Source organism: Anabrus simplex, chromosome 11 (genome assembly GCF_040414725.1).
Source record: "Anabrus simplex isolate iqAnaSimp1 chromosome 11, ASM4041472v1, whole genome shotgun sequence".
Lineage (NCBI taxonomy): Eukaryota > Metazoa > Arthropoda > Insecta > Orthoptera > Tettigoniidae > Anabrus > Anabrus simplex.
In genome coordinates this window covers 22,294,723-22,322,413 of record NC_090275.1, presented here as the reverse complement: position 1 = coordinate 22,322,413, position 27,691 = coordinate 22,294,723, and the positions used below count along the sequence as shown (strand labels likewise).

The 27,691-nt window shown below is 40.5% G+C and overlaps 1 protein-coding gene across 1 annotated transcript in view; it reads left to right on the top strand.

Annotated features, from left to right (window-relative positions):
* Positions 1-20,046, top strand: part of Con (Connectin) — a 370,067-nt gene extending 350,021 nt beyond the window's left edge. Inside the window, exon 2 of the mRNA XM_067155901.2 lies at positions 18,724-20,046. Within this exon, the coding sequence (XP_067012002.2) occupies positions 18,724-19,199 (476 nt within the window). The 3' untranslated portion in view covers positions 19,200-20,046. The remainder of the gene's footprint in view (positions 1-18,723) is intronic.
* The last annotated feature ends 7,645 nt before the right edge of the window (positions 20,047-27,691 follow it).

The window sequence follows — 27,691 nt, the reverse complement described above, 5'->3', positions numbered from 1 at the left end:
TCTCACACTTAGCATACAACATCCGTCGGTCACGAAGACGAAGCCATTGTTGTTGTTTTGATTCCCAGCAATCCAGAATGCCTAGCGAGCACCGTTAATACTCCAAATCAATTGGTCAATTCTGCCAAAGTATTTGAAATTCTTTGATCGATTTCAAGATTTTTGAAGACTTCTCAAGTATTCGAAGCAATCTGACAAGTAAACTTGTTAAGCAGTGAAAATTTGTGTTAAATCCTGAATTTCATAAAATAAAAATTTGATAGTGTACAAACGGCTTAACACAAGAATGGGGTGCAAATACAGAAATCAAAACAAGAATCAGATTTTCAAAAAGTGTATCTGTGAAATTAAAATGTCTTATGAGTATCCGTTACCTCCGATACTAAACAAGTGTTATGTGCAACCGGTGCTGCTCTCCAGTGTTGAAGGCTGGACACTAAGAGGCTTCGTCGTTGAACCGACGGCAGGCCTTTGAAATTTGGATATATCGTACCGGTAAACCACTTCGCCAGGGAAGAGGCGCTATGTCAAAAATGATAAATACAGCCTGATAATGTTATTGGTTTTACGTGCCACTGACATATTTTACGGTTTTCGGAGACGCCGAGGTGTCGAATTTTTATCAAGCAGGGGTTCTTTTACGTGTCAGTAGATTTACAAACTGAAGCCCTGCATGACCAAGTTTTTTTTTTTTTTGCTAGGGGCTTTACGTCGCACCGACACAGATAGGTCTTATGGCGACGATGGGATAGAAAAGGCCTAGAAGTTGGAAGGAAGCGGCCTTGGCCTTAATTAAGGTACAGCCCCAGCATTTGCCTGGTGTGAAAATGGGAAACCACGGAAAACCATTTTCAGGGCTGTCGATAGTGGGATTCGAACCTACTATCTCCCGGATGCAAGCTCACAGCCGCGCGCCTCTACACGCACGGCCAACTCGCCAGGTGCATGACCAAGTATGAAGATGCGAGGTTACATGGAATAGTCTGACGCCCGGCTATACAGGCAAACCGTCAAGCGCTTCTGTGAAGCAGTGTTGCATACCACAGCAGAATAGGAAGGTTGCGGCCGAGTCTGTTCATGTTTATTTCCGTTTCAAAGTTTGTGCTTTCACGTGACCATCAATACACGGGTCCTCCAGTTATGTAAAATCCGAACCACAGGTTGCCGTTAGTCACATTAATACTCCATTCAACAAGGTCAAAGCGAAGTAACGTTCAGTATATATTTTACAAGCTGAGCAGGAATATAATAGTGATATGATTTGTAGATTTAACGTGTTCTCACTGGCCGATTACTAGCAGTCTACTGCTAGCGATAAGACCTGCTCGCCATGGGGGTTAAATCCAAATATGGTCACCACCACTGTTCAGGCAATGATTACAACATAACATACACAAGAGTTAACCAGCTACAGAAATTGCAACAAGGCACTACCTAGTACATAATATGGGCATACACACGTTACACTAAATTGTTACATATTCTTGGCCCTGATAAACTGGTGGAAGTGGTGGTAGTGGGGGTGATTTTCGTTCGCCAGATTACAAGATTATTAGAACAAAACAAATAGTAATAAGCTAGAACCTTGCATGACGAAGCATGAAGACCGTAGGTTAAATGAAATCGTCCGACGGCCGGCTATGTAGGCAAACCGTAAAACGTTTCTGTGAAGCAGTATTGTAAATCAAAACAGAATGAATGTTCCGGCCGTGCCTGTTTATGATCGGTCATTTCTGTCCCTTCAGAAAATTCCGCTCTTTACCGAACAACAACAATAATAATTTATGAGTACCAGAGAAAACATCATTTCTGTACGTGTTAGTTGTGTGTAAATCCCGGATGTTAGGTTAGAATGCAAACTAATTTGGCTAGTAGGAAGTGTCGCCTAGCCCGCTCTTCCGTAGTGTAGCGAGATAACATAACTTCTAGGGGTTCTACTACGCCGGGCACCTAATAATTACGCAAATCTCACAGCAGAACTGTTCTCTGTCTAGAGTATAATTGTTGTTAATGTTATTTGCCTTACGTCCCACCACCTACTTTTACGATTATCGGATTACTTGTTATTCGCTGAAAATGAAAGACAACCTAGAGCTTGCAAGCGTTATACCGCCGGGGTTGGATGAATAAGGCACGTAGGATAGAAAACAAAACAAAAAAGTAAGGAAGGCCACGGCCGCTTTCTTCCCACTCCTAGCTCTTTCCTATCCCAACGCCGCTATAAAACCCATCTGCGTCAGTACAACGTAAAAAAATTATAAGAAATAGTATAAACATAATAATAATAATTATTATTAGACGTTTTACAGCTGGATGTCCTTCCTTAGGTGCAGGGATGTTTTCACTATGCATATTTCTCTTATTGTTGGTAGCGTGGTGTTCTCAGCGTAGACGAAGACGCGTACATTAAGACGAACGCCCGGCAGAGTGCCAGAAAGCGTTGGCTTTATGGGCCCAAGTTGGTGAGTTTGATTTCGGTTCAGTCCGGTTATATTTGAAAGTTCTAAAAAACGTCATGCTCGTGTTAGAAGAATTATTGACACTTAAAAGAACCTATGCGGGGAAAAATTCCGGCACCTCGGCGTCTCCGAAAACCGTAAAAGTAGTTATTGGAACGTTAAAACAATAGCTTTATTATCATTATTATCATTATTACCATTATTATTATTATTATTATTATTATTATTATTATTATTATTATTATTATTATTATTATTATTATTATTATTATTATTATTAAGACGAACTCAGGCGCCTAGCACCCGAACCAGGAAAACTGATTGGGTAAAGTTTCCCGTTATGACCATGTGAAGCCTCATGAGCGAGTTTCAGACAGTCGGGCTGATTCTCCAAAATTATAGTCAATCGCGAGAAAAGTGCTCAATGCTTCTTACATAGTTTTGAGAGTGTGTTCCTCGACTGTTTAGAGCGCAATACGGGTGTCGCCTTGCACCCTCGTACATAATGAAGTGGTGGGACATTTGTTCTGCCTTACATGGGCGGACGAATGCTTAAGAGAAACGAACAATGGACCCCTGAAGTGAACCTGAGGTGTAGCGTTACCCAACTGTTCTTGTTTCAAGGAAGGAACTGATTGTTCTACGAATTACCTTGACATGTTGGAACTATCTTTCATATCGCAGTTGATCTAGACGATCTTCTAAGTAGCATATTTCTTACAATACAATACTACGTCGCGTGTGAGAATTCCTCAACGAATTATTTAATGACGGCTGATGTCAGCGTGATGGTCCTACTCCTTGGAATTCTCCACACCTGACAATCCCAAACTTTTTCATGTGGAAATATGTCAATCCACATATCTGCAAGATCATTGATGAAAATTACAGGGGTATCTGCAAAAATCATGCTAGAAAACCTGGAAGTCTCATGGCGCAACATATTAGCAGGTATGCAGTTTTAACGAGTACGAGGCTATTCCACGTAACTCCTGTGACTTTAGTAAGATAGGAAGTACCCACCAAGTGGCTGTGCAGATTGGATTCGGGAGATAGGGGGTTCGAACCCCACTGTCGACAGAGTTGAAGATGGATTACCGTGGCTTCCCATCTTCAGACCAGGCAAATAATGGGGCTGTACCTTGATAACGACACGGTGTCTTCCTTTCCACTCCTAGTCCTTACCAATACCATCATTGCAGGAAGGCCTATCTGAATCTGTGCGACGTAAAGCAAATTGTAAGTGGTGGTGGCGGTGATTATTGTTTTAAGAGGAAGTACAAGGCAACCGCCTTCTATATAACAGTAATCAGAGAGAATAATCCCGGCCTGTCGTAATAGGTGACTAAAAGGAGAGACCGAGACATAATGGATCTTGAACAATGAGATTATCTGTCATTAGTAACATCACGCGAGGAAGACCATGGGTCGATTTTACTTGCGATTTTGGATTTTGCTTTTGAAGCAATCCATTGTTCAGATTATACCATTGTTCATCGTCGTTTTATTTAAATTCCAGTCAGTGGATGAATTTTGCAATTTTAATTGTCATTACGTTTCGCACCATTAGGGGCCGATGATCTAGATGTTAAGTCCCGTTAAACAAAAAGTATTATAAAAAGCTAAGTGATCCGTCACTTCAAAAAAATGAAGGTATCGGCCAAAGCAAGACAAGGTCCACAAAGGGTGTAAAAAGGAAAGGCTCCCTAGCCCTCGCTACCTAATACCTACTGCTATTGGCTTTACGTCGCTTCAACACAGATAGGTCTTATGGCGAAGATGAGACAGGGAAGGGCTAGGAATGGGAAGGAAGCGGTCGTGGCCTTAATTATGGTACAGTCCCAGCATTTTCTGGAGTGAAAATGGGAATCCACGGAAAACCATCTTCAGGGCTGCCGACAGTGGGGTTCGAACCCACTATCTCCCGAATACTGGCCGCACTTAAGCGACTGCAGCTATCGAGCTCGGTCTACCTAATACCGTCGGGGTAGCAAAAGAATAAGAGTTGACCAAGAGACGTCAGATAGGATAGATGAGAGTGAGGAGCGCGGCACAAGTGAATGGAAGTAATACCAGGACTCGGCTAAGGGCCCTGTGGTCCTCATCCCACTCCCTCTAGTTAAGTGTCACTGAGACCCCTGTTAGTCGCGTCTTACCACAGGCAGGGAATACCGTCGCTGTTATTCTACCGCCGCTACCCACAGCGTGTTAGCAAAATGTAATAAATTATAAATAGCTAGAGTCCAGTGACAGCCTATACGGGAGTTCAGTTTACGACCTAAGTTTGTGGCGATGCATCTACAAGTTTTCAAACCTGCAAGTTCGCGATTCCATATACACACAGAGCAGAGAAAGCTCTCGAAACGGCGACCTCTGCACTCAGTCGACTGTGTATATGATACGGTGCGCTTTAATGGAATGGCTGGTGCGGGCTCCATGAATAACGAACATGGCCAACCCACGTGTTGGATACCAAGAATGCTAATTGCAGCTGAGCGGCTTTCCATTTCATTTGGAAAGAAAAACATTGCCTCATCATCGGCTTTAATAGCCGTGTCACTTTGGAATCTGCACACACCTTTATAAAATACGGTTACCGAACGCGGGAATGAAAATGTTTGACAACATTACTTTTAACTATACCATGGTGCACGTAATAGCTGGATATATCTTTCACTCCTACCTCGCTACACCACACAGCAGTTAAAAACATACAATATCGTGCAGTTTATTCTTTCTTTCTTAATCACTTTACTATCCAGTGTTGGCTTTTCTCTACCGCCTCAACTGCAGTGTCCTGGAGCGTGAGATTTTGGTTCTGGGAATACACCTTGGGAGGAGGATCAGTACCTCGACTCCGGCCTCTCCTGCTGTGCTGAACAGTGGATGGGAAGATTGGAAGTTATAGACAAGGAATGAGGCGGCCGTGGCCTTAAGTTAGGTACCATCCCGGCATTTGCCTAGATGAGAAGTGGGAAACTACGCTAAAACATTTCGAGGATAGCTGAGGTAGGAATAGAACCCGGGCCTCCGGAGGTGGCGGCTAATCACACGAACTACTTCACCAGAAAGGCAGACGTAAAGATCAATAAGGAATAGGAGAAAAAATCTGAGAAAGGTTCTTGAACAAGAAAACGCTCATGGTGGGTTCCCGATACCTCTCGCCCAACAAGTTGTGATAGTTACATGGCAACGAAGAGGCTCTGGCTGAATCTGACGCCCTGCTTAGTTATGTTGTCTTGTCGGGCTGAGTAGCTCAGGTGTTAGAGCGCTGGCCTTCTGATCTCAAGTTGGCGGGTTCGATCCCGATTCAGACCCGTAATATTATAACGTGCTGAAGTAATCGGGCGGGACACAATTCCGGCACCACAGCATCTTAGAAAATCGTAAAACAAGTTAGTGGGAATAACACTAATAACATTATTATCCTTTTATCTCCTTTCCGGCATTTTTCTCAACTACTCTGGAACAGCTTCAACTGTATATTAAGCTCAGTTTTACGCGCGGATGCCCTTCCTTATGCCGACCTTGCGTAAAGGTGAATCTATGGTGGTGATAGCGCGTTTTTAAGTGAAAAAATGCTACGAAGACGACAAATACTGAGTCCCTAAGCTAGAGGAATTAATCAGACGCGGTTAAAATTATTCGTGCGGACACAAGACCCTCTGAACTGAAGGCCGCTACCTTGATAATTCAGCTAAGGAGTCAGGCATGGATTTAGATTGGGCTGAGGGTCTTTAACGTCATTAATTTCCCGGCACTATTTTAACCATGGCAACCAGTGTCCGGATCCACGGCTAAATGGTTAGCGTGCTGACTTTTGGCTAATGGGGTCACGGTTTAAATTCCTGGCAGGGTCGGGAATTTTAACCATAATTGGTTTATTCCGCTGGCACAGGGCTGGGTGTACAGTATGTGTCGTCTTCATCAACATTTCAATCTTTTCAGGACGCGCAGGTCGCCTACGGATGTCACATCAAAACACGTGCATCTGGCGAGCCGAACTTGTCCTTGACACTGCCAGTACTAAAAGCAACCAGCGTTCCTCTATGTATACAAGGTCAGTAGCGTCATCTTCTCACTGTGCGTCTTCTTCCTGTAACTACGAGCTTGAGAAAAATCTCGTATTAAGTGAACCCCGTTCTACTCTTCAGTCCAGAATTAAAATCGTTGGAAACCGAATAACTGGCCGTGCGGTTGGAGGCGGGCAGCTGTGAGTTTGCGTTCGAGAAGGCACAGGGTTGGAACCCCAATGTCAGCAGCCTTGAACATCGTTTTCCGTGGTTACCCATTTTCACACCGCGAAAATTCTGGGGCTGTACCTTAATTAAGGCCACGGCCACTGCCTTCCCACTCCTAGCCCTTTCCTATCCCATGGTCGCCATTAACCTACCTGTGTCGGTAAAGCAACTTGAAAAAAATGTAAAAAGATTTGAAAACATACCAGATTGGTGTAATTTCCTTAACGTGCTGGAACGAATTCTTGAATCTGAAATTCCTACAAGGAATTGATTTCAAAGCCATATCTTTCATGTCGATAAGACTGGAGTATTTTTCTTTCCAGGTTGCGCGTTTGTACAAAGAGGCCGTTGAAATCGATCTTCAATGTGGCCCGAGTGTGCAGTGTTAATCTCATCAAATGAAAGAGGAGTATTAAGACATTCTTTAAAAAGTATATATAATTTATTTTGCTCCAAGAAATTGTTCCCTTATTAATCTAAATGAAAGAGAACAGATCTGGGAAAGTATTTTCCAATTCTGTTTAATCTCCCATTTGTCTGTAGCAATACCAGACCTCTTATTAAAAATAAACCCGTTGTTCACAGCCCGCGCCATCGCTCATCTCTTTTTGCCTCGTTTTGCATTCCCCAGATGAAATTTTCTTGCTATATAATGCACATTTCTCAAATACGCGAAACAGTTCAGCCAAATCTGTTTGAGTTGAGCGCTAAGGTCGCAGAGAATTTAAAGTCCCAATTCAAATACTCGTTCATTTTAATCTGTAAATGTTGGAAGTTATATAGGAGACTCCGGATTTTTAGGAAGTGTCTCTTAGCCTGTTCTTCCCTTATGTAGCAACAATAACAAAAAATCTAGGATGTTCTGATGGGCCATACCCCTAAAGTTTATGTAAGGCACATAACATAACCGTTGTGTAGGATGGTCACTGTGAGATTTGCATAAATGTTAGGGGTACGGCCTAATAGAACCCCTAGAAATTATGACACCCTCGCCATAGTACAGAAGAACAGGGTAGCCGACACTTCAAAAATCAGTTTCGTTTATTTCCATTATCACGTTACTTTTTACTCCCTCCTCTTACAAATGACCGTAAAAAATCTCTGTATCGCAGAGGAACTCTTCAGTGAGTCAGTTAAATTATAGAATACAAGTTATATATTTTCCAAATATATAGTAGTGATGCCACTGCAGACAATTTAGACTCTTATGTCAAGAGTAAATATCATTTCACCTTATTTTCCTGACACGACATAAGCCCAAATGCCTATATCATGTCTAAGTACAATGATGATGATGCTTGTTGTTTAAAGGGGCCTAACATCGAAGGTCATCGGCCCCTAATGGTACGAAATGAGTCGAAATGGAATGACAAATTAAAAGTCTGAAATTCTCCACTGACCAGAATTTAAAGCGTTAGAACGAGGAATGAATGGATGGACATGAATTTAAAACAATCAGTGGTTGCGACCCGCAATGCTTGACATTCACACAAACTGACGTAAAAGAATAGGATTACTGACCAAGGGCCTGCTCCTAGAACATAACACTGAAATGATGATGCATGCAGTCTAAAGGGGGTCCAAAATCCAAGTTATCGGCCCCACATAACGGTACTGATCGCTAGGAAAGTAGATCCATGGTATTTGTCATGTTGCGGTACTAATCAAAAGTAGCAGAGACTTGCGGTATTCCACACATTATTGTACTACTCAGGGGTTATGAAATTCCACATAAAATACAGACCTATGTTTTTCTCACTTTGCGACACCATTTACAGGCAACGCAAACCTATGGTGTTCTTCACGTAAGAATACTAACCATAGCGACCGTCCCCTATCCCGTGGTGGTCCTCATATAGTGGGTACTAACCACAGGGAAGGCAGAACCATGGTAGCTATCATCCCATGGTCCTGCTCATATGGTGGTACTAATCACAGGTACTGCAAAAGCCGACCGCACGGTGCTCCTGTGTGCTACTAATCACAAACCTATTTCGTACCTAATAGAGTGGCACTACGCACAAGTAAAAACGACCCTTGATGTTCTCCGCGTGGTGGTACTAATCACAAGTAGTTTCATGGTTCTAATATAATCATCCATTGGTCGCCCCTTTTAGTCGCCTCTCACGACAGGCAGTGGATACCGTGGGTGTATTATTCGTCTGCCGCCCCCACCCACAGGGGGGGGTGTGTTTGGTCCGCGAGAGGTATTTTATTTCCCTCAAGTCCGCCGGCAAGCCGGTTAGGACCCCCCCTATCCGCCACCTGTGACGCGCCACGTGGGAGTATCACCTCTCCCCCTGCTACGCCTACGTAGCAGGTTCGTGGAATAAACGCTTTAATTAAAGTGAAATCATGTCTCGTAATCAAATACGAAAGGACCTTTCATTCTTGCTCAGTGAAATTATATAAGATGTCAAACCAAACACCATACCACTACAGGGGCTTGGCCCACCAAGCGACTACTGCTCACTAGGACAGCGGGCTGAAACAGGTCATTTTGAACATATCATATGAGAAAGAGTTTCATGTGGAATGTTGGTACGTTCTATTCCCACGTTTCCCATGATTTGTGTACTGTGTTGTAAAAAATGAAAATAAAGTGTTTCCCGACATATTTCCATATAACGTACTGTATTTTCTTCTCCTGGAGTACCGGTCAAAAGCTTAGGATCTTTCTTTTTTCTTAATCCGTTACCTTCAAGGGAAGTGTCCTGGAGCGTGAGACTTCGGGTCAGACTTATCTGCACCCTAGACATGACAACCGAAAACACATTTCTGAAGCTGCCCTGTGACTTTGGACCATACATGACAAGAATAAGGAAAAATCGATCATCTTGGCCATGCTTTGAAAAAATGAAAACGGTGCGGAATTTTTCGGAATTCTAAGCCCACAAAATATCTTGGTGCTAATACTTGCATCCATTAGAGCATACAGTACTTTATGCAGGTTGACCCAAAAGTCCATTAACATTTGACAAGGCAATACTTCACGGAATATTGGAGTTGGGGAGTTTATAATTGACACACACGATTGCAATGACATGGGGATTTATTGACACCAACAACTATTGCACAAACAGGCCAACAGATGGCGATGGACAGCAACATGTTAGTGATGCCGCACGAGGCCCGAGTACGGTATAAAAGGAGCTGTCGTGAGAGAGGGCGTCAGATGCGCCTGTAGTCGTGGGATATTGACGTTACCAGAAAGGCACTGTTCGTGAAATTTTAGTTACTTTATTTTTGGTGTCAATAAAATCCCGTATCATGCCAGTAATGTGTGTCAATTTATTACCTCTCTACCTCCGATATTCCGTGAAGTGTTGTCTCGTCAAATCTAAATAGACTTTTGGGCCATCCTGTATTTCAAAGAAACGATTTTTTTTTAGTGTGACCCTTTTATAGTTAAAAATTCGTAACTTCTACAACACTTGCCCGAACTCATTGAAATCAAGTGACATATATCCTATTAGATGGAAGAGCTGAGAAAAAAATTACAGACATCTAGTGGCAAAATTTTCAATTCCAGATGACATTTTATGAAATCTGTCTGCGGTCCTAAACTTTTCACCGGTACTGTACGTGTGAGGGATATGTCCTGAATGTTTGACCTACCTCATTTAGTAGTTTATTAGATGGGAATATCTAAAGTTAGCCTCAAATATTCTGTTTCCAGGTTTACATTACCTTAATCCTGGATGAGTAAGGCGGGGTGCAGTCACACCCCAGACCATTTTTATTGTGGGTTGGTTTGATGTTGGTAGCATTGAATGTTTTCATCTTCCCTGACCCACTTTGTCTCTCTAGCAGGTAATCAGTTCCACTGTGACCTTCAGTCTGCGTGTTTATCAGTTATCTGGACACTGACCTTGGAGCAATTTCTCACCCCCACCTTACTCAACGCCATACCCTTTCTAGTGCAATTACACTGAACTGTTAATCATTTCTGGACTGTATATTTATATACATTCCACACATTTAACCCTTTCATATTTAATTGCGTACATTTTTTGTGGTGTAATTGTGTAATACAAGAAAACAGCGAGGGAAAATCTATACATTAAAAAAAAGTTATGAAAACAGTCAGTCCGGCCATTCTATCCGGTCGATTCCCTTCATACTTTAACTTAAAATGTATTGGTGCACATATTTGTCACCAGGCACTATAAATCACTTAACTTCCGCCTTTCTCAAATTATTAGATTTTTTCAATTTTTTATCTCTTTGAAGCAATCATATCGTTGGTTCTAATTGAGGTACGGAGTTCGTCTTGGCCTAAAAACACTCAGTGGATGAAGCTCTTTCATTTCAGCTCTTATCTATTCAAATTTGTTGATTCTGAGGAAAGTGACGAGTGCACATTCAATTTGACGTCCCATTTCTTCAACATTTTTTCTTATTGAAGCAATCATATATTTCGTTCTAAATTAGATACACAGTTCGTTCTGGTCTAAAACACTCAGTAGATCAAGCGCTTTCTTTTGTGGTAATAACTACTTAAATTGGTAGATTCTGAGAAAAGTTATGAGTACATTTGCCGCCGTGACGAAGATTTTTCAAGGACTTTTTAACAGTTCGGCGCGTAGTGTTGTTCCAAGGAAAGTTTAATTCAATTTCTTTGTGCGATGTATTTTCAAGTGTTTTGTTGACATAATATTACACTCTATTACCACAGCAGATCATGTGCTTTATTTCATTAACTCGAAACTTTGCAAATACATCCGTGAGGATAGTAACGAACAACACTATACTTTGTACATTGCGGGCGGAGCGAGCGGAAAAATGCTAGTATTTGTAAAAATAAACTCTGTGCTGAACGGAGCTTGTCTAATTTGCAAAATCATCCTTCGCCGTAATCTGATATCAGCAGGTCAAAGTTCATCAAACCTCGACGTATTTTTTTTGACATTAGGAGAGCAATTGACGGTTCCATGGATGGAGGAACTACTTCTGACTGAAACTCTCTCTGTATCTATCAAACAAATTTGTGCAGAGCAGATAGGCAATGAAGTTCCAGTCAGAGCTCAAGCTCAGAGGTCTTCTTGTTCTCAAGGAAGATGCTATGCCTGTCTGAGAAGTAAAGGCAGCAATACCGAAGCTTTCTCTGGTGTTTGTAATGTAATGTGTAAAAAAAAAAGAAGTACTGCTTGACGCTTCTTTTTGATCATTGTTTTTGTATTTCATGTACTGCTATATGCATTAAATTGATAATATAATGTTAGGTTAGTAACTTTAATATACTAAAGGAATATTCAAAATGTTTAGGCTCATTATATTTAAACTTCAATGTGTGGGGTAACAACTACACCTTATTCATCCAGTATTAAGCAGTAGTGTACGAGATCATTAAGCATGAAGTTCACAGCATTATTGTCCGACTCGTTGGCTCAATGGTCAGCGTACTGGCCTTCGGTTCAGAGGGTCCCGGGTTCGATTCCCGGCCGGGTCGGGGATTTTAACCTTAATTGGTTAATTCCATTGGCCCGGGGGCTGGGTGATCGTGCTGTCCCCAACACCCCTGCAACTCACACACAACACTATCCTCCACCACAATAACACGCACAATAACACGCAGTTACCTACAAATGGCAGATGCCGCCCACCCTCATCAGAGGGTCTGCCTTACAAGGGCTGCACTCGGCTAGAAATAGCCACACGAAATTAAATTAAAAAACAGCATTATTAATTGCTAGCAAAATAATAACTCTGATCGCCTTATACTGTATGTGATAGCATTGCTATCGCAGAAATAGGTTCAGCATTACAAAATTAGTTTTTAATGAAGATTGAGAGCGCCTGTGTATAACTTGTAATACAAATTACCACTAATGTATCCCTTCTTCCTGTTTGTAATGCTTTTCTTTCTCGTGAATCATTAATTATGCACATGGAACACGAAACTCGCGTATTTTAATCATTCGCGCACCGTCCCGAATACAGTATGTAGCAAGTGCAATATCTCTCATTAGCCGAGATAATGAATGTTCCTACCCTGTCATGGATTTTGTTTTTAAATGTCACATACTCATTAATACATACGACCTGACCAGTGATGCATGTCCGCTGGAAATAAAAAATACTAATGCGACAACACTGCGCTCTATGAATAAAACATTGAACGTCCTATTGTCATTATTGTTAACCAGAGAATATGTCGTGCCCTGCCTTATTTCGGATTTTAAATTACTAATGGAATGGAAATATATGGCCCAATTTCTAAAAATTCATATGCGAATACAGAGATATTAAGTGATCGGGAGAGATTGTGTTGAATTAAAAGGTAACACACGGTTTTGCCATAATACCGCATGCATGGTCAGTAAAACGTGTTTTACCATATTGATCATGATTATACAATTGCGTGATAAAGGAAAGTATTTATTTTCAAATTAATACACAAGCCAAAACTAAACTCCAACCCATTGGCATTACAGTTCTGAACGTTTTGGCCTAACAAGCGACCACTGCTCAGCGCGAAGGGCTGCAGATTACAAGGTGACGCATGAATCAATTGTCAGTAAGGAGTATTCAGCGAGCTTTATGACTGGCAACGTGTTTGTTGCCGGCTGACCTAACAGAGTTCCTCTGTGAGCTTCAAGGGGCCATTACCGTTATTTTAAAAATGCAGAACCGAGCTCGATAGCTGCAGTCGCTTAAGTGTGGCCAGTATCCAGTAATCGGGAGATAGTGGGTTCGAGCCCCACTGTCGCTAGCCCTGAAGATGGTTTTCCGTGGTTTCCCATTTTCACACCAGGCAAATGCCGGAGCTGTACCTTAATTAAGGCCACGGCCGCTTCCTTCCAATTCCTAGGCCTTTCCTATCCCATCGTCGCCGTAAGACATATCTGTGTCGGTGCGACGTAAAGCAAATTTTAAAAAATGAAAATGCAGTACGAGGTGGTATACAGTACAAGGAGGAAATACTTCGCAGTGGTAAATGGTTATGAATTCAGTTTCCACAAAAGAAATATCACGAGAAAGGAGTAATTATTTGTAGAGTCCATGTTTAATAATAATAATAATAATAATAATAATGTTATTTGCTCTACGTCCCAATAACTACGTTTTAAGGTCTTCGGAGACGCCGAGGTGCCGGAATTTCGTCCCGCAGGAGTTCTTTTACGTGCCAGTAAATCTACCGACACGGGGCTGTCGTATTTGAGCACCTTCAAATACCACCGGACTGAGCCAGGATCGAACCTGCCAAGTTGGGGTTAGAAGGCCAGCGCCTTAACCGTCTGAGCCACTAAGCTCGGCGAGTCCATGTTTATATCCAGTAGTAGGTTAGAATGCAAACTTATTGAATCGTATAACAGGTATAGTCTACCCTACACAACGGTTGTGTTATGTGTCTTGCATACGCTTTAAAGGCACTGCCCTAGATTTCATCTTACTCTTGCTACACAACGGCAGAACGGGCCTATCAGAAAGAACCCCTTGAATGTATGTTACTCTTGCTACACTACGGAAGAACGGGCCTATCAGAACCCCTTGAATGTATGTTACCCTTGCAACATAACGGAAGAACGGGCTAGACGACACGTCTTTTGCATTCTAACCTATTACTGCCTAAAAATCCGGAGTCTATATATCAAATATAATGAAGAAACCTAATCCTAGTATTAAAACACTTCTTTCCGTGGTCTGACAATGTATCTGTTCATCCGTAGACTTGAGCGTTTTAGAAACACTATACAGCATCTGACAGAGATTACGACATACACTGACCTGCAAGCCATAGCTTTCACTGGATTTAATGCTCCATGTTCTTCGATCGCTTGTGCGTTTTCCAAATTTCATTGGCCCGAATAACCGGTAGTTTACTGTTTCAGTACTGAAATTATGGCATTTTCTTTCTTTCTGACTATACAGGCAATGTCGCCTACTGAATATGGCTGCACTGTAGATGTAGGAGGTTACTTACTCCGAACTTGCTAGATATTCATATCAAACGTCCAGATCCTCGGCGATACGGAAATCACATTTCAGTTTGACACGTTCGCTGTGTCCAGACATCCATGACAATTAACGGCTTTAGCTCCTAGCGTTAAACCAATTACAATTAACACCCCTGGCCCTCTCTGTTCACCATAAAACAAGGAGGAAGGATTTACTGTTTGACTCGCCACAAAACACTGACCAGCAAATGAACTTCATTACCCATGTACTTTCCAATTAATATGGACACATCAAGTACTCTGGTTGAAATTACGAGCTCCCAAGGGTTACAGTAGATTGCAGTCTTCTGCCAAGATACGGGGGTTTTTCGATAAAGCTAACAGTGCAGAGTTTAATAACATGCGGTTGTGACTGGACGTGACCCTGATTTGATGTCCACCTAGGCGACTCAGGTTCTAATCCCCGTTGATTTTCTGAGGTTAAATTATCACCTGAAAATGACGAACTGTCAGGAAAGACTCCAGCGAGTTGCAAACGTGCTCGGATCATGCAGCTATGAGCTTGCATTCAGGAGATTATGGGTTCAAATTCCACGGTCGTCAGCTCTAAAGATTCCTTTCCGGTGTTACTTTAATTTCACACCGGACAAGCTGTGGCTTAATTAAGCCATGGCTGATAATTTTCCAATCCCATTTTTGCAACCGAAAACGTCTTCGATGGTTTACTGCGACATAAACCAGAGGAGGGGTTTCTTATCGAAATTTTTCCTCTTTCTCTGTTTCCTTTATTATAATGATAGTTTTCCTTTGTGTATAAAAGGAGTTACATATACAATGTATAAAAATGTTTTATGATAAAATGTTAAATATAGGATCTGCACTCATATAAAATAAAATAATATTCGAGAGAGGTTCTAGGAAAAGAATTAAGGGAAATGAAAGTTCAAATGTTGCAGCACAAAAAGTAGAATATGATTTAAGCCAGCTACCACATGTGCACTTCTTACACACAAAAGAAGACACTTGGTTCTATAAATGGTCGGTCACCCCATCTGGTGGTGGTGCAGTATTTTTTCGCCGTACTGTTTCTACACCACGACCAGCTGTGTCCAGTAACCCGCAAACTTGGCCGGTGACGTATGGCGAGGCGGAAATGAGGACAAACAGGCTACAACATCTCCACTGTTAGCTTATTTAATGAAGGGATGGGTGCTCCGCACACTTTTAAATTGTTAATTCCAGTAATTATAGCCAGTGTACTGGACAGGGCGAATAACGTATTGCCAGCCACCGGGTTTTTTAATTGTTTTACACCACTGTCACGGACGACAGCCCTGTCCCCGCCACATATTGTCTTCTGAAACCTTGTTAGGACAACCATTCATTCTGTTTCCTACTTTAATTAGCTGTCAAGGTATTTGCTAACGATGTAGCAGTCTCTAAGATATACTCCACCAGTACACTCACTCACTTCACGCAAACTAGCATCCGCTGTGCTATATTAGTGACTTTGAACAGGGTGTTGGAGAATATGTTGGAAATAATTTATAAGCACATTTTCTTTCTTTCTGTCTTTTTTTCTTCCTTTCTTAATCCGTTACCCTCCACGTTTGAATTTTTCCCTCGGACTCAGCGAGAGATCCCACATCCACCGCCTCAAGGACAGTGTCCTGGAGCGTGAGAGTTTAGGTCGGTGGTTACAACTGGAGAGGAGGTCCAGTGCCTCACCCAGGCGGCCTCACCTGCTGTGCTAAACAGGGGCCTTGTAGAGGGATGGGAAGATTGCAAGGGATAGACAAGGAAAAAGAGATGAAGCTTCCGTGGCCCTAAGTATCATCCCGGTATTTGCCTGGAGGAGAAGTGGGAAACCATTTCGAGGATGACTGAAGTGGAAATCAAACACCCCCTCCAGCCATCGTACCACTTTTTAAAATTTAGTGGAAGGGCCGGGAATCGAACCCGGGTCTCCAGGGATGGCAGCTAATCACACTAACCACTACAGCACAGAGGTGAACAAGCACATTTTACCTAACGATATTAACATATCCAGACGTTTTGCGTTAATGATTTACACAGGGTGGTTCAAAATGTTGGTCTGCCTCGCGATGTAGGAGTAGCTTGCCTGTCTCTTACCGAAGGCTCCGGTTTCGATTCCTGACCGGTTCAGGGATCTGAGAGATCTGGATCTGAGGTCCACACAGCCTACGTCATTACATTTGAGGAGCTATCTCACGGTAAGATAGCGACCTCGGTCTAGAAAGCCAAGAATAATGACCAGGAAAATTCGGCGTACTGACCACATGACACCTTGTAATCTGTACTCTTTCAGGTTGAGTAGCAATCGCTTCAGAATCAATGTTCCCATATGTATTAGTAATTGCAGGAATTCTTTCACAGTGTGGGATGGTAGACCAGAGTTCTTAATTAGTTCAAATCTTGTCCTCTTCTTTATAAGTGTTGCAGTTTATTACAATCGCGGCCATTCCCTTGTCAGGTGGCACAACGTACTATTTGGCCTAGAAACACTCGGGCGACAGCGTTCAGAAATATTGGTCCATCGTCCTAGAGGGTGTCAAATTTGGAGGAGCCACATCGTTCCTCTTCCGTACCCACTGAATTAAACGATATCTATGGTTACGAATACAAGAATTATTCATTATATCTATATTTATAAAAATTGTTTTTGCAAGAAAGAAATGCATGAATGATGATTTGGGGAAAATTGGGGAAATATTGCCCTGAGATAATATGGTATTTGGAAGAATAGTTTTGACAAATAATGCATGGAAGGAAAACTACTTAAAAAAAGAAACTATTCCCCATGAGAAAAGTTAATGAATATGTCTTTCTATAAATGCAAGTCAATTTTATAACAAGAAGAACTGCAACTCGTCGAGGGAACTTAACTTGTAGCCGCGGCATCTTTGGCGAACATGACCTACGCTAACAACTAATGTGACGTCACTGACGATACACTTTCTATTTCAACACATCTCTATTTATACTAATCCAGAGCCGCGGCATCTTTGGCGACCAAGGCCTATGGCAATGACTAATTTGACGTCACTTATGTCACTTCCGTCACACACTTCGCCGCGTTACGTTACACAAATTTTCGGATGGCCCCTAGGCCTAAGACTTATTCATGTCAAAAATGCACGTATTTTATGGAAGAAATAATTCAGAGAAAACATTGTGAGGAAAAATGTGCTGAAGCTTGTCTTGCAAAATACCCTTCTTTAGCACTGATACATCAGGAGGTACATCAGCGCATCAGGGATTCAATTCCACAGGGGTTGATGCGTGTATCAGTGCGAACGGAGGGAGTTTTGAACATTCCGTATAAGGAACAGTTTCATGTGGTATGCTGGTACGTTCTATTCCTGTGTGTTTCCCATGATTAGTGTGCTGTGTAGTGTTGTAGAAACCGAGCTCGATAGCTGCAGTCGCTTAAGTGCGGCCAGTATCCAGTATTCGGGAGATAGTGGGTTCGATCCCCACTGTCGGCAGCCCTGAAGATGGTTTTCCGTGGTTTCCCATTTTCATACCAGGCAAATGCTGGGGCTGTACCTTAATAAGGTCACGGACGCTTCCTTCCAACTCCTAGCCCTTTCCCGTCCATCGTCGCCGAAAGACCTATCTATGTCGGTGCGACGTAAAGCAACTTGCAAAAAAAAAAGTGTTGTAGAAAACAAAACTTTTCCGGACCCATGTTCATATAACATGACTGGAAATAGGCTTGTGGAATACTGTGGGTTAGAATGCAAACTTACTGAAGTCTACAAGTATAGTCTACACTACAGAACGGTTATGTTATGAGTTTTGCATAAACCTTCGGGGTTCAACGCATCAGGACCCCTAGAATTTATGTTACTCTTGCTACATAATGGGAGAACAGGCCATACTACACTTGCTAATAAGGAAATTAGTTTGCATTCTAACCTATGAATACCTAAAAATCCGTAGTTTAAAAAACATTCTTCAATTTTTATTACCAAATCTGAGGAGATGGAAACTAGGGAAGAAATTTCTATTTGTATTGATTACTCATTTAACAGGCTGCTCTGAAAATAACATTCAAGAAACTTAACTGATCATTGTTTTACTTCTTCTCTGTTGCAGGAAACCGCTTCACCTGCGATTGTCGGCTGTCGTGGATGTACCAGCTCCGGAATGAGACTCCTAACGAGCAAGTCCGAAACGCTTTAGAAGAGCTCACTTGTATTCTGAAGGAACCGTTGGACTACGAAGCTTCACCAACTGCCGATACCACCACGGAGAGCACTGTAAGGGATTTTGTTCGTGACGAGCCTGACGAAGATCTCTCCTATGACGATGAGGACACTTTACCCGAAGATGACGAGACGGCTACATCCCTTCCAGACTACCGGAGACACTTATTTCAAATCCCACCTCAGATGCTACCCTGCCCGGAGGAGCTGCACGCCGCACAGGACACGACTGAACAACCGTATCTGACATCCGATTACGGATATGGCCACGAGATGGTCGCAAAAACTTCAAGTGCAAGCAGTATGGCTGGATCGGCCGCCATATTGCTTCTAGCAACTACTACGCTAGTCGCGTTAATAACGTGAATAAATGAGCTCAGAATAAATCCTTTTAATTAATAATTGTGATTGGAATGAGAGATTTTTGTCAAAAAAAGAAATTTTCGTCTTTTCAGTGGTAATTGAGGATATGATCAAATCAATATCCAGCAGAGGTGTTTTGTAATTTTTTTCTGCTTTCTTGATAATTCTTAACAATACGTAATCTAAATTATAAAAGCAAGAATGAGAAAAGGGATGGTGATTTTTTTAGTGTTGGAAGTGAGAGATACGTTTTTTGAACAAAAAGGAGGAGTGTATTAAAAGTTGGAAGACAGAGTAAACTGAGAAGAAGTGTGTTTTGCTTTCAAGGCAATGTTATCAATATGTATAATAACTAAGGTAATATTTCGTAGAAATGTTATCCCTTCCCTTGTCAGTGTTGAAACTAATAACCACATCTAATACGAATTTATAAAATTACTTTATTATTTTTTGTTAAAAATGCAAATTGTTTGAAGAAGGTATGCTAAATATTAGATAACTTCCTCGTATTTATTATTTGTTAATGAAACGGTAGAGATTAACCTTAATTTATTCAAATTATGTGTACATTATCGTTAAAATAGGAATAAGAGTCTGTGTAGCATTAATACAAGAGATATATTTTGTAGGATATGAATTTTATTAAATCGTAAAACATGAAAACCTTAACGTCGAAAACTAAAATTTCGTCATCAAATCTCATCATCAGATTGAACGTAAAATTTACGTAACATGCAAGAGTTCAAAAGCAATGGGAAAAATACTTTTATATGAACAGGGCCTGTTTTAGTATTCCTTTACTTCAATGTACAATTCATTCACCTCTTCTTTTGTGAGCTCGAAATCAAAGGCTCAGAGAAAAGTACTCACGAGACGTATTAGTCAAAGGAATCTTCTTCTATTATTATTTCGCGCTTTCTGAGAGCTACCCTGTGGATATCGATAATAATGTTAATAATAATGTTGGTAATAATAATGTTATTATCTTTACGTTCCACTAACTACTTTTACGCTTTTCTGAGACGCCGAGGTGCCAGAATTTAGTCCCGCGGGAGTTCTTACACATGCCAGTAAATCTACCGACAAGAGGCTAACGTATATTCAGCACCTTCAAATACCACCGTACTGAGACAGGATCGAACCTGCCAAGTTGGGGTCAGAAGGCCAGCGCCTCAACCGTCTGAGCCACTCAGTCCGGCTGGGTATATCGAGAGACGCAAAATCTCGACTAGCATATGAACTTGCCAAGGGGACCTTCTTCATCGAGGACCTCCGGATGAAGAGAGGGCTACCATTAACAGACGCCTGACAGAAACCAAGGCAGGACAGAGTGAAGAAAAGAGACGAAATCTCTATAGACTCGGAGGACATGGACAAACACCAACCAAGGCCTGCGACTCTTTGTTACCTCAATGGCGATCCATGAGTAGAAGATCTCCGATTTGTACAAGTGCGTACAGCCGATACCATGTACGCACTTGTACAAATCGGAGATATTCTACTGTTATCTTTTGTAAAAGTGAGTGATGAGGGTATGCATGGTAATTCTAGTCTGTTCTCAACTCTGTATCTTAAAATAAAGTGTCTGATAGCCTTATCTGAAGCAATTCAATTTCCAAACACTCATCATGTTGCATTCGAATCAGGAACGCTGCATGGGGGTCAGGTTGCTAATATATTGTTCCATTAGAAGAGTACACCAATAATCAACAGAAGGTAGAACTTGAGAAAATCAGTTGACTCAACTCTGAGCGTGCGTAGCTTATTTTCATATAATCAACACAAATCATTTTTCCCTGTGATTATCGATTAATGCAAACACTATAAGGTTAATAACGATATGAACACAGAATGGAGCTAATCTTCTCGATAGCGGGAATTGTGCAACTCGCCTTCGACTATGGCCAGCTGTTCTGTGGAATTAAAACGTCTCCACTGGTCCACCTGCTCATGGTTGTGAGACTTATTGACCAAGTGCTTTCAGAGGTGCAATTTCGAAGAAACTAGCCATAAAGAACACTTCTAGTACAAATTTTCTATGTCATTAAATTTACTCGCCCGTGGGGATGGTCATTTTCATGAAGTGCTCCAGATTTTCACAATAAACTTGCGAATAATTTACTGATCTGTAAATACTGAGTACAGAACAAAGAGAAGGCTTACAGCGAGCTATCTATTGCAGATACATATGTTTTGGTTAATGTTTTGTACATATAGATATGAACTAAAAGTATTTTCCTTTTCTTTCTTTGCAATCATTCGGAAATGACGTAACTTTTAAAGAGTCAAGATAGAGTCTTTTTCTTTGCCAAGTTGCTCTACATTTTTAAATTCATGCGTCCTGTTTCAGTTATCTCTAAATTATATATCCTATGTACATAAATGCACTCAAACGTACGCCAAGTTTTATTGGAATATCTCCAGGCCTCTCTGAGTTACAGTGGAACAAAGACAGGGATAATAATCGCTCCTGCTTAATATTCATTATATTTTTACGTATAAACAAGAAGAAATGTGGCATTTTAATTCAAATTTTAAGAATCTGGCTTGTCACATACGCCCTTTAAAGTGGGTTCATGATTCACAAAAATTCGCTGAACATAATGGTGACATGAAGCGGTCCAATCTACTTATGATTCGCCTTTTCTCATCTCTAGAAATATAAATAGGAGAAGCTGCGAGAATTCATCTTTAAAATGACACCACAAAAGTTTGTTTCTACCTAAAGTGATACCTTGTTTGCAATATTATGTCTAATGAACAATTCTTTGCTTACAAAAGTGTGTATGTATTTAATTACGCTGAAGTTAACTCATTCGATGTGATAGCTAGCAGTCAGTTTGTGTCATTCGTTAAAAGAGTTAAAAATAAAATATGCAACCTCTCTTCAAACAACATGTATATAAAACTTTATGGCGTGATAGACGAATACCTAAACTCAAATCAAAAAATCCTGATTAGAGTCATAAGAATTTGAGTATGTAAATAGTAAATCCTCCAATCTATCTTTAATGGCACCTTGAAATTTCAAATTAACTTATATCACAGCTGTTTTCTTCCTATCCCGTAAATCCATCCTACACAAATTATTTTCACTGTATAAGAAAGATGAGGAGATTACAATACAGGATTTTTAGAAATCACTATGAATACTTAACTATATTTTACAAAGATCAAATGCATAGGTCTTTCAATAATTTCACAATATTCGATTGGCCTGATATAAATTCAAAATTGAGCTGTATCATATTGGAAGCCTCGAAATAACTAATTAAAAACATATTGAAGAAATATTATATATATAAAATATAATTTATTTTTAAAAGAAATAAATGAATTATTAGTACTTGGATACGTCCAGTTGTAAGAGCAAATCGTTCAAGTACGTCAGAACATTTATCAAAGTGGTCTGAAAATACTGGTCTTAGATATATGTGTGTGTGTTGAAATGCCTTTTTGCAGAAAACTCCAGATATTTCCTTTTGCTATGAAGTTTCATTTTCCTAGATATTATTCTGCCTTTGGTGTAAAAATTAATTTAAGTGTAAATTTTAGTCGAAGATATTATTATCAATATTTCTATACCTTTAAAGTATGTATAACTTGTGTATAGTATTATTATTTTTAAGTGTGACTGTTTGAAAATATTTTGCTGGCTTTTTTCTCAGTAAAAGTGAAAGTTATACCTACCATGTGAAAAAAAAGCATGCCCATCTCATATCAGGGTATAAATGAGTTAAAAGAGCGCATAATGAACTTCCAAGGACAAAAAACACTAGTTTAACTAGTAAAACTCCATCCTATAAGGAGGCTATATTTCCTTCGAGCATTAACCCTTTATTTTTTTAATTTTAACGTGAAGTAATTTATCATAGTTGCCATTCGTTATACATAACAAGGAAACATTTTTTTAAATATATGACCAAAATTAAGGTGAAAACTAATTTTATGTAGCTCGTCGGCTACATCATGCATTTACCACTCAAAACATACCACATTGCTTTACACTAGTATCCTTACTCATTGCTAACTCTTTCACAGTATCAAAATTGTCGTTGGATGTAAGGCTTCTCGAGCATTTGTTCTATAATCCAGAGTTTCGTCTACACCACGCTGGGGGGGGGGTATATGTGGGTGTTTTTATTGCTTTGATTCCCCACCCTGAAGGGGTGAGGCGGGTCACCCAAAGGAAAACACCCTCTCCCCGGCCAAGAGAGGAGGCTTGGTAAAGCGAGGTAGTAGGATACGTGAGGTGGATGTAGGTGAATACTACTACTACTACTACTACTACTACTACTACTACTACTACGTTTTATTCCGTCCTTGAAGGGAACGGAGGGCCTCCTAGACGGTAAGATCGTCTCTCAGGCCAGGGGGATGTTTGGAGAAGGTGAAGGGGTTGTCGGCCGTGGCCTGTTCTAGGAACTGTAACGCCATTCGGCTTGGTGCAGGAGAATGCAGAACCACGTAAATCAAAACCATTCTCAGGACAGACGACGGTGGGGACCAGCCCCTCTCTTTCTCCCGAATGCAGAGGGGTAGAGCCACGGTCACTCTTCCTCTGCTTGATTGGATGGTCGGTCGGTCAGTCGGACCAGCTGTGGCCACCTGCAGGCCTAAGTACACTCTGCAACTGCTATGACGTCCATTAGTAGAGGCACAATCTGGTAAGTGCATACGGGATATAAATCTCCACAATGGAATTATTGCCCGCCTAGCAATTCCAAATGGAAAGTCTAAGTTCCCGCTGAGGGACTTACAATTTTTTTTATCACCAATAGAATGTACACCCCAGCGTCAGTGGTTAGGGCCTGACACATTCCACTCTCATGAATCTACTGTCAGGCCCAAGGAGAAGCGCTGGTTTATAGAACAAATGCCTGAGAAGCATAACATCTAATTTTTGAAAAGCTCTGTTAGTGGGGAAAAAAAGTCAAAGTCCCTCATCGGGAACTTGGACTTTGTCAATTTTCAATTGACACTATATACTACACACGAACTGTAATAAAACATTTGAGAACAAGAACTGAAAATGCACACATAAAAACTCACTTCAGCTAACTATGACTGTGTAGAATTCATTGAAGCAGTTCTATTTTTTCTAATGGTTCTTGTGGAAGCATAATGCAATCACAGATATATCACATTCCACCCAGAAACTTCCTTTGCAACTTGTACAGCATACTTATGAACAAAAGATATACACATAGAACAACAAATTCCATGCAAGAACTTTTAGTACGTACTTACACTACAGACCATCATTGAGGCCTCGTTTTTATCCCGAATGTTCTTGTATCTATAATAAGTCGTAAATGCTTGATAGTGACGGGGTAGCAACAATATGCGTGTACGGAGGAAAGTAAACTCCATCTGAGAAATGCAGTGAAATGGAATATGTTCCTTATAAGGGTTAAATTACAGTACTTGGGACATAAAATAAATATTTAAGAAAATATTCAGTATTTCTCCAAACTATTTGTGGCATTTTCTTGAAATTTGGCCTGTATGTACGTTATCATTGAGCGTGTCGTGCGGCTGAAAAATTATGATTTTTTACGTTTCGACTAGTTACCAATAGCTTTTGAAGGTGTTCCTAAATTCTTTAAAGAAACACGTTATCCTCAAAAGTAAAGAAAAGTTGCAAATTAATTAAAAGTGGGTTTTTTCTTCTAGAGGGAAAGTAACGGATACATAGAAGATGGTGTAAAGTTTTCCCCATGCTTTAATAAGCACCGAGGAGGAGATATGATGTTCTATGTACATGAAACTGTACCCATTTTTGTCACATAAAGAGTTGATTTTAGGCTGGTACATTGAGCGATGCAATTATTTCTACCCTGAGATATGTAGTACTGGTGAAGAGAAGTAGTGAGGTGTGTCTCCAATATTCTGAGTATTGAAGACCTGGTGAAGGCCAAGACAGTTCGTTTGTTCACTCTCCCCTTTGAGGTTTGAGGCTGTTAACTCTTAACAGCGGCGTCTCGTTTGAAAATGTGCACAGTTCGACACTCCTTTTCGCCAACAGTACATTTTGATTAAATGTTTGCTGTCCTCTGGACTTAATATATATTTTGTTGTTGTATGTTACCAGTACTGATTAATAATTTCATTAATTTACCATTCATTAAGATATTTAAACCCTATGTTTCTTGCCATTTAACGAAATCCATCCCTACGTCCATACAATTGCCCAAAAATGTCCCTATTCGTAGGAACAAGCCAATATAATTGATAACACTGATTACACATTCTTTCATGTGCCCCTTGTCATTGATTTCCTTAGGTTGAAACCACTTATCTGTGTCTCCAACCAATCAGAAGGTACTTCAGATGTAAAGTTTATGTAAACCACCTTGTACGGAGTGGAACATGCAATACCTAATCTGAAGGGCTTTTCAGTGTGCGTAAACATTCGCTAGCGATTTGATGTATATCGGGTCCTCAACTCGAAGACTGGTTGGAGCCCCAAGAACTCTACCGTCAGCTATCAGATAGAACCTAGAGAAGTGAGGAGTGTGGTAGTTTTCCGTTACTTTCCTCATGGCAATTTAATGCTCGAACAAGATATGGTTCTTCGAAAAGAGAATAGTTCTTGATGGAATGGCCAGGTAGCTCTGAGGTGTGCCACAGTCTGTTACCAATTAATTCGTATTTCACTAACATATCAGTCTTTAGTTCCCCTACCTCGTAGATGAATATGTGCCTTGTTCTTTCGTTTAAGTGTCAAAGTGGATTGTGTTCATAAGCTGTGTTTGTTCCTTTTATTTATTACGTTGTATTAAGTATTTCTTTCTCTTCACACTGATATCCTTCAATTATTTTGGATGGCTTCAGAATAAAAATATTTCAACAGTCATTGAAGTTTTTTGGCTCACCTTCTTTCTGATCCCATTGTGTTCCCAAGTGGCTTTCAGAAGGTAGTGACTCCTGAAGAATAAAATTGTCACTCCAAGAACTCCCACATTGTCATGGTTGGTACAGCACTTGGCGTAGCCTATGTGGTGTGGGGTATTGACGCAGTAAACAATGCTAACATGAAGGGGAGTATAAAGGAGCTATTGTGGTAATGTTAAATTTAGCAGATTTACATCCTGGTGCATCTGGAACTGTCAATCTAAATAAAGCAAAATTTTGACAGAATATATATTCAAATGTGATATATTTACTGATCTACTTTCTTGGTTGTATCTTTGTAAGAAATGAAGATATGGATTTTTTCAATGAAGTTCTTAATTTATAATTAATTTATCTTTTTAAATTATTTATGATCAAACTATGTGTGATATCTCGAGCATACAAACACAACAACGCTGTTAATGAGAAGTAAAAATGTCAGAGCACTACGTTAAGTATTTTCTGAGAAAATGGGAACGTTCACAAAACAAATGTAGTTTTTCAAGAATCACACTTGAAAATGTAATGCCACTTACGAAACTTGTACACTATCATGGTTCTTACCAGATAGGAAGTGATACTATAGCAACCAATGTAGCCAACTTATGCAGCAGGATATTTTCTATAAATTAACATAAATTACCACCTTCTAGGGCAAATAGTTCCCGAGATATCTTGTCATAACTAAACAAGTGTTCACGTAATCTGGAGAAATTTATAAACACTTACAGTCATCCAAAATAAATTAAACATGCATCAAATTAAACAGGAAACACCAAATACCAATTTTTCCAAAAAAAATTACATTTTTTGCCATCACCACATTTTTACTCCAACAACAACAAAACACTTATAAGACAACAGCTGTAGTATCCAGCTCTTCATTATTGGGAGGTTGATTGATATTTCACGAACTGTTTTGTAGATTTAGAGCAGAACTGCTCACGCGGGTGCCCAGCACTGCAAGTGGGCAGGCTGGCAGGCGATGAGCGTGCGCTATTCGGACACAGTGACGTTGCGGCTTCGTCACAAGCCGTGAAGTTTGGGTGAGGTTCTCCCAGTCATTCTCGATCACTGCTGCAATACCTGAGTTTGAAATGGAGGAAGAAAGTAATGAGAGAAAGATGTCAGGAATCCACGTCATTTTCAGTTTACGTTGTAAGAAATAACTTATGTTCATAGCAGTTTATGTGTTTTGACCGGATACAATAAAGTGTTAGGCGTACAAACTCAGATGTTTTATAAGGTATGTAATTAAATACAATTTGCACTATTACAGTTTAAGAGGTGCTTTAGAAACAGTTCTACTATAAAGCAGAGTTAAAGTGGATAAGCTGTGGCTTGTGGTTGTGTAGGTTTAAATTATCTGATAAACTCACCAACAATCCAATCATCTTACCGGGAATAATATCAATGAGGTGACTTTTTGAAGGCATACTGTACATCTACCTGGTATATATATTTCCGTTGTTGTTGTTGTTGTTGCACTTCAATCTTGGATAGTAAATATCTATGTCTTCACTCGTGATGAAACTCCTCCTCGCTATCTAGAGCTCGCTATTATCACCGGACGCCTGTTAAATTTTAAACAATATTTT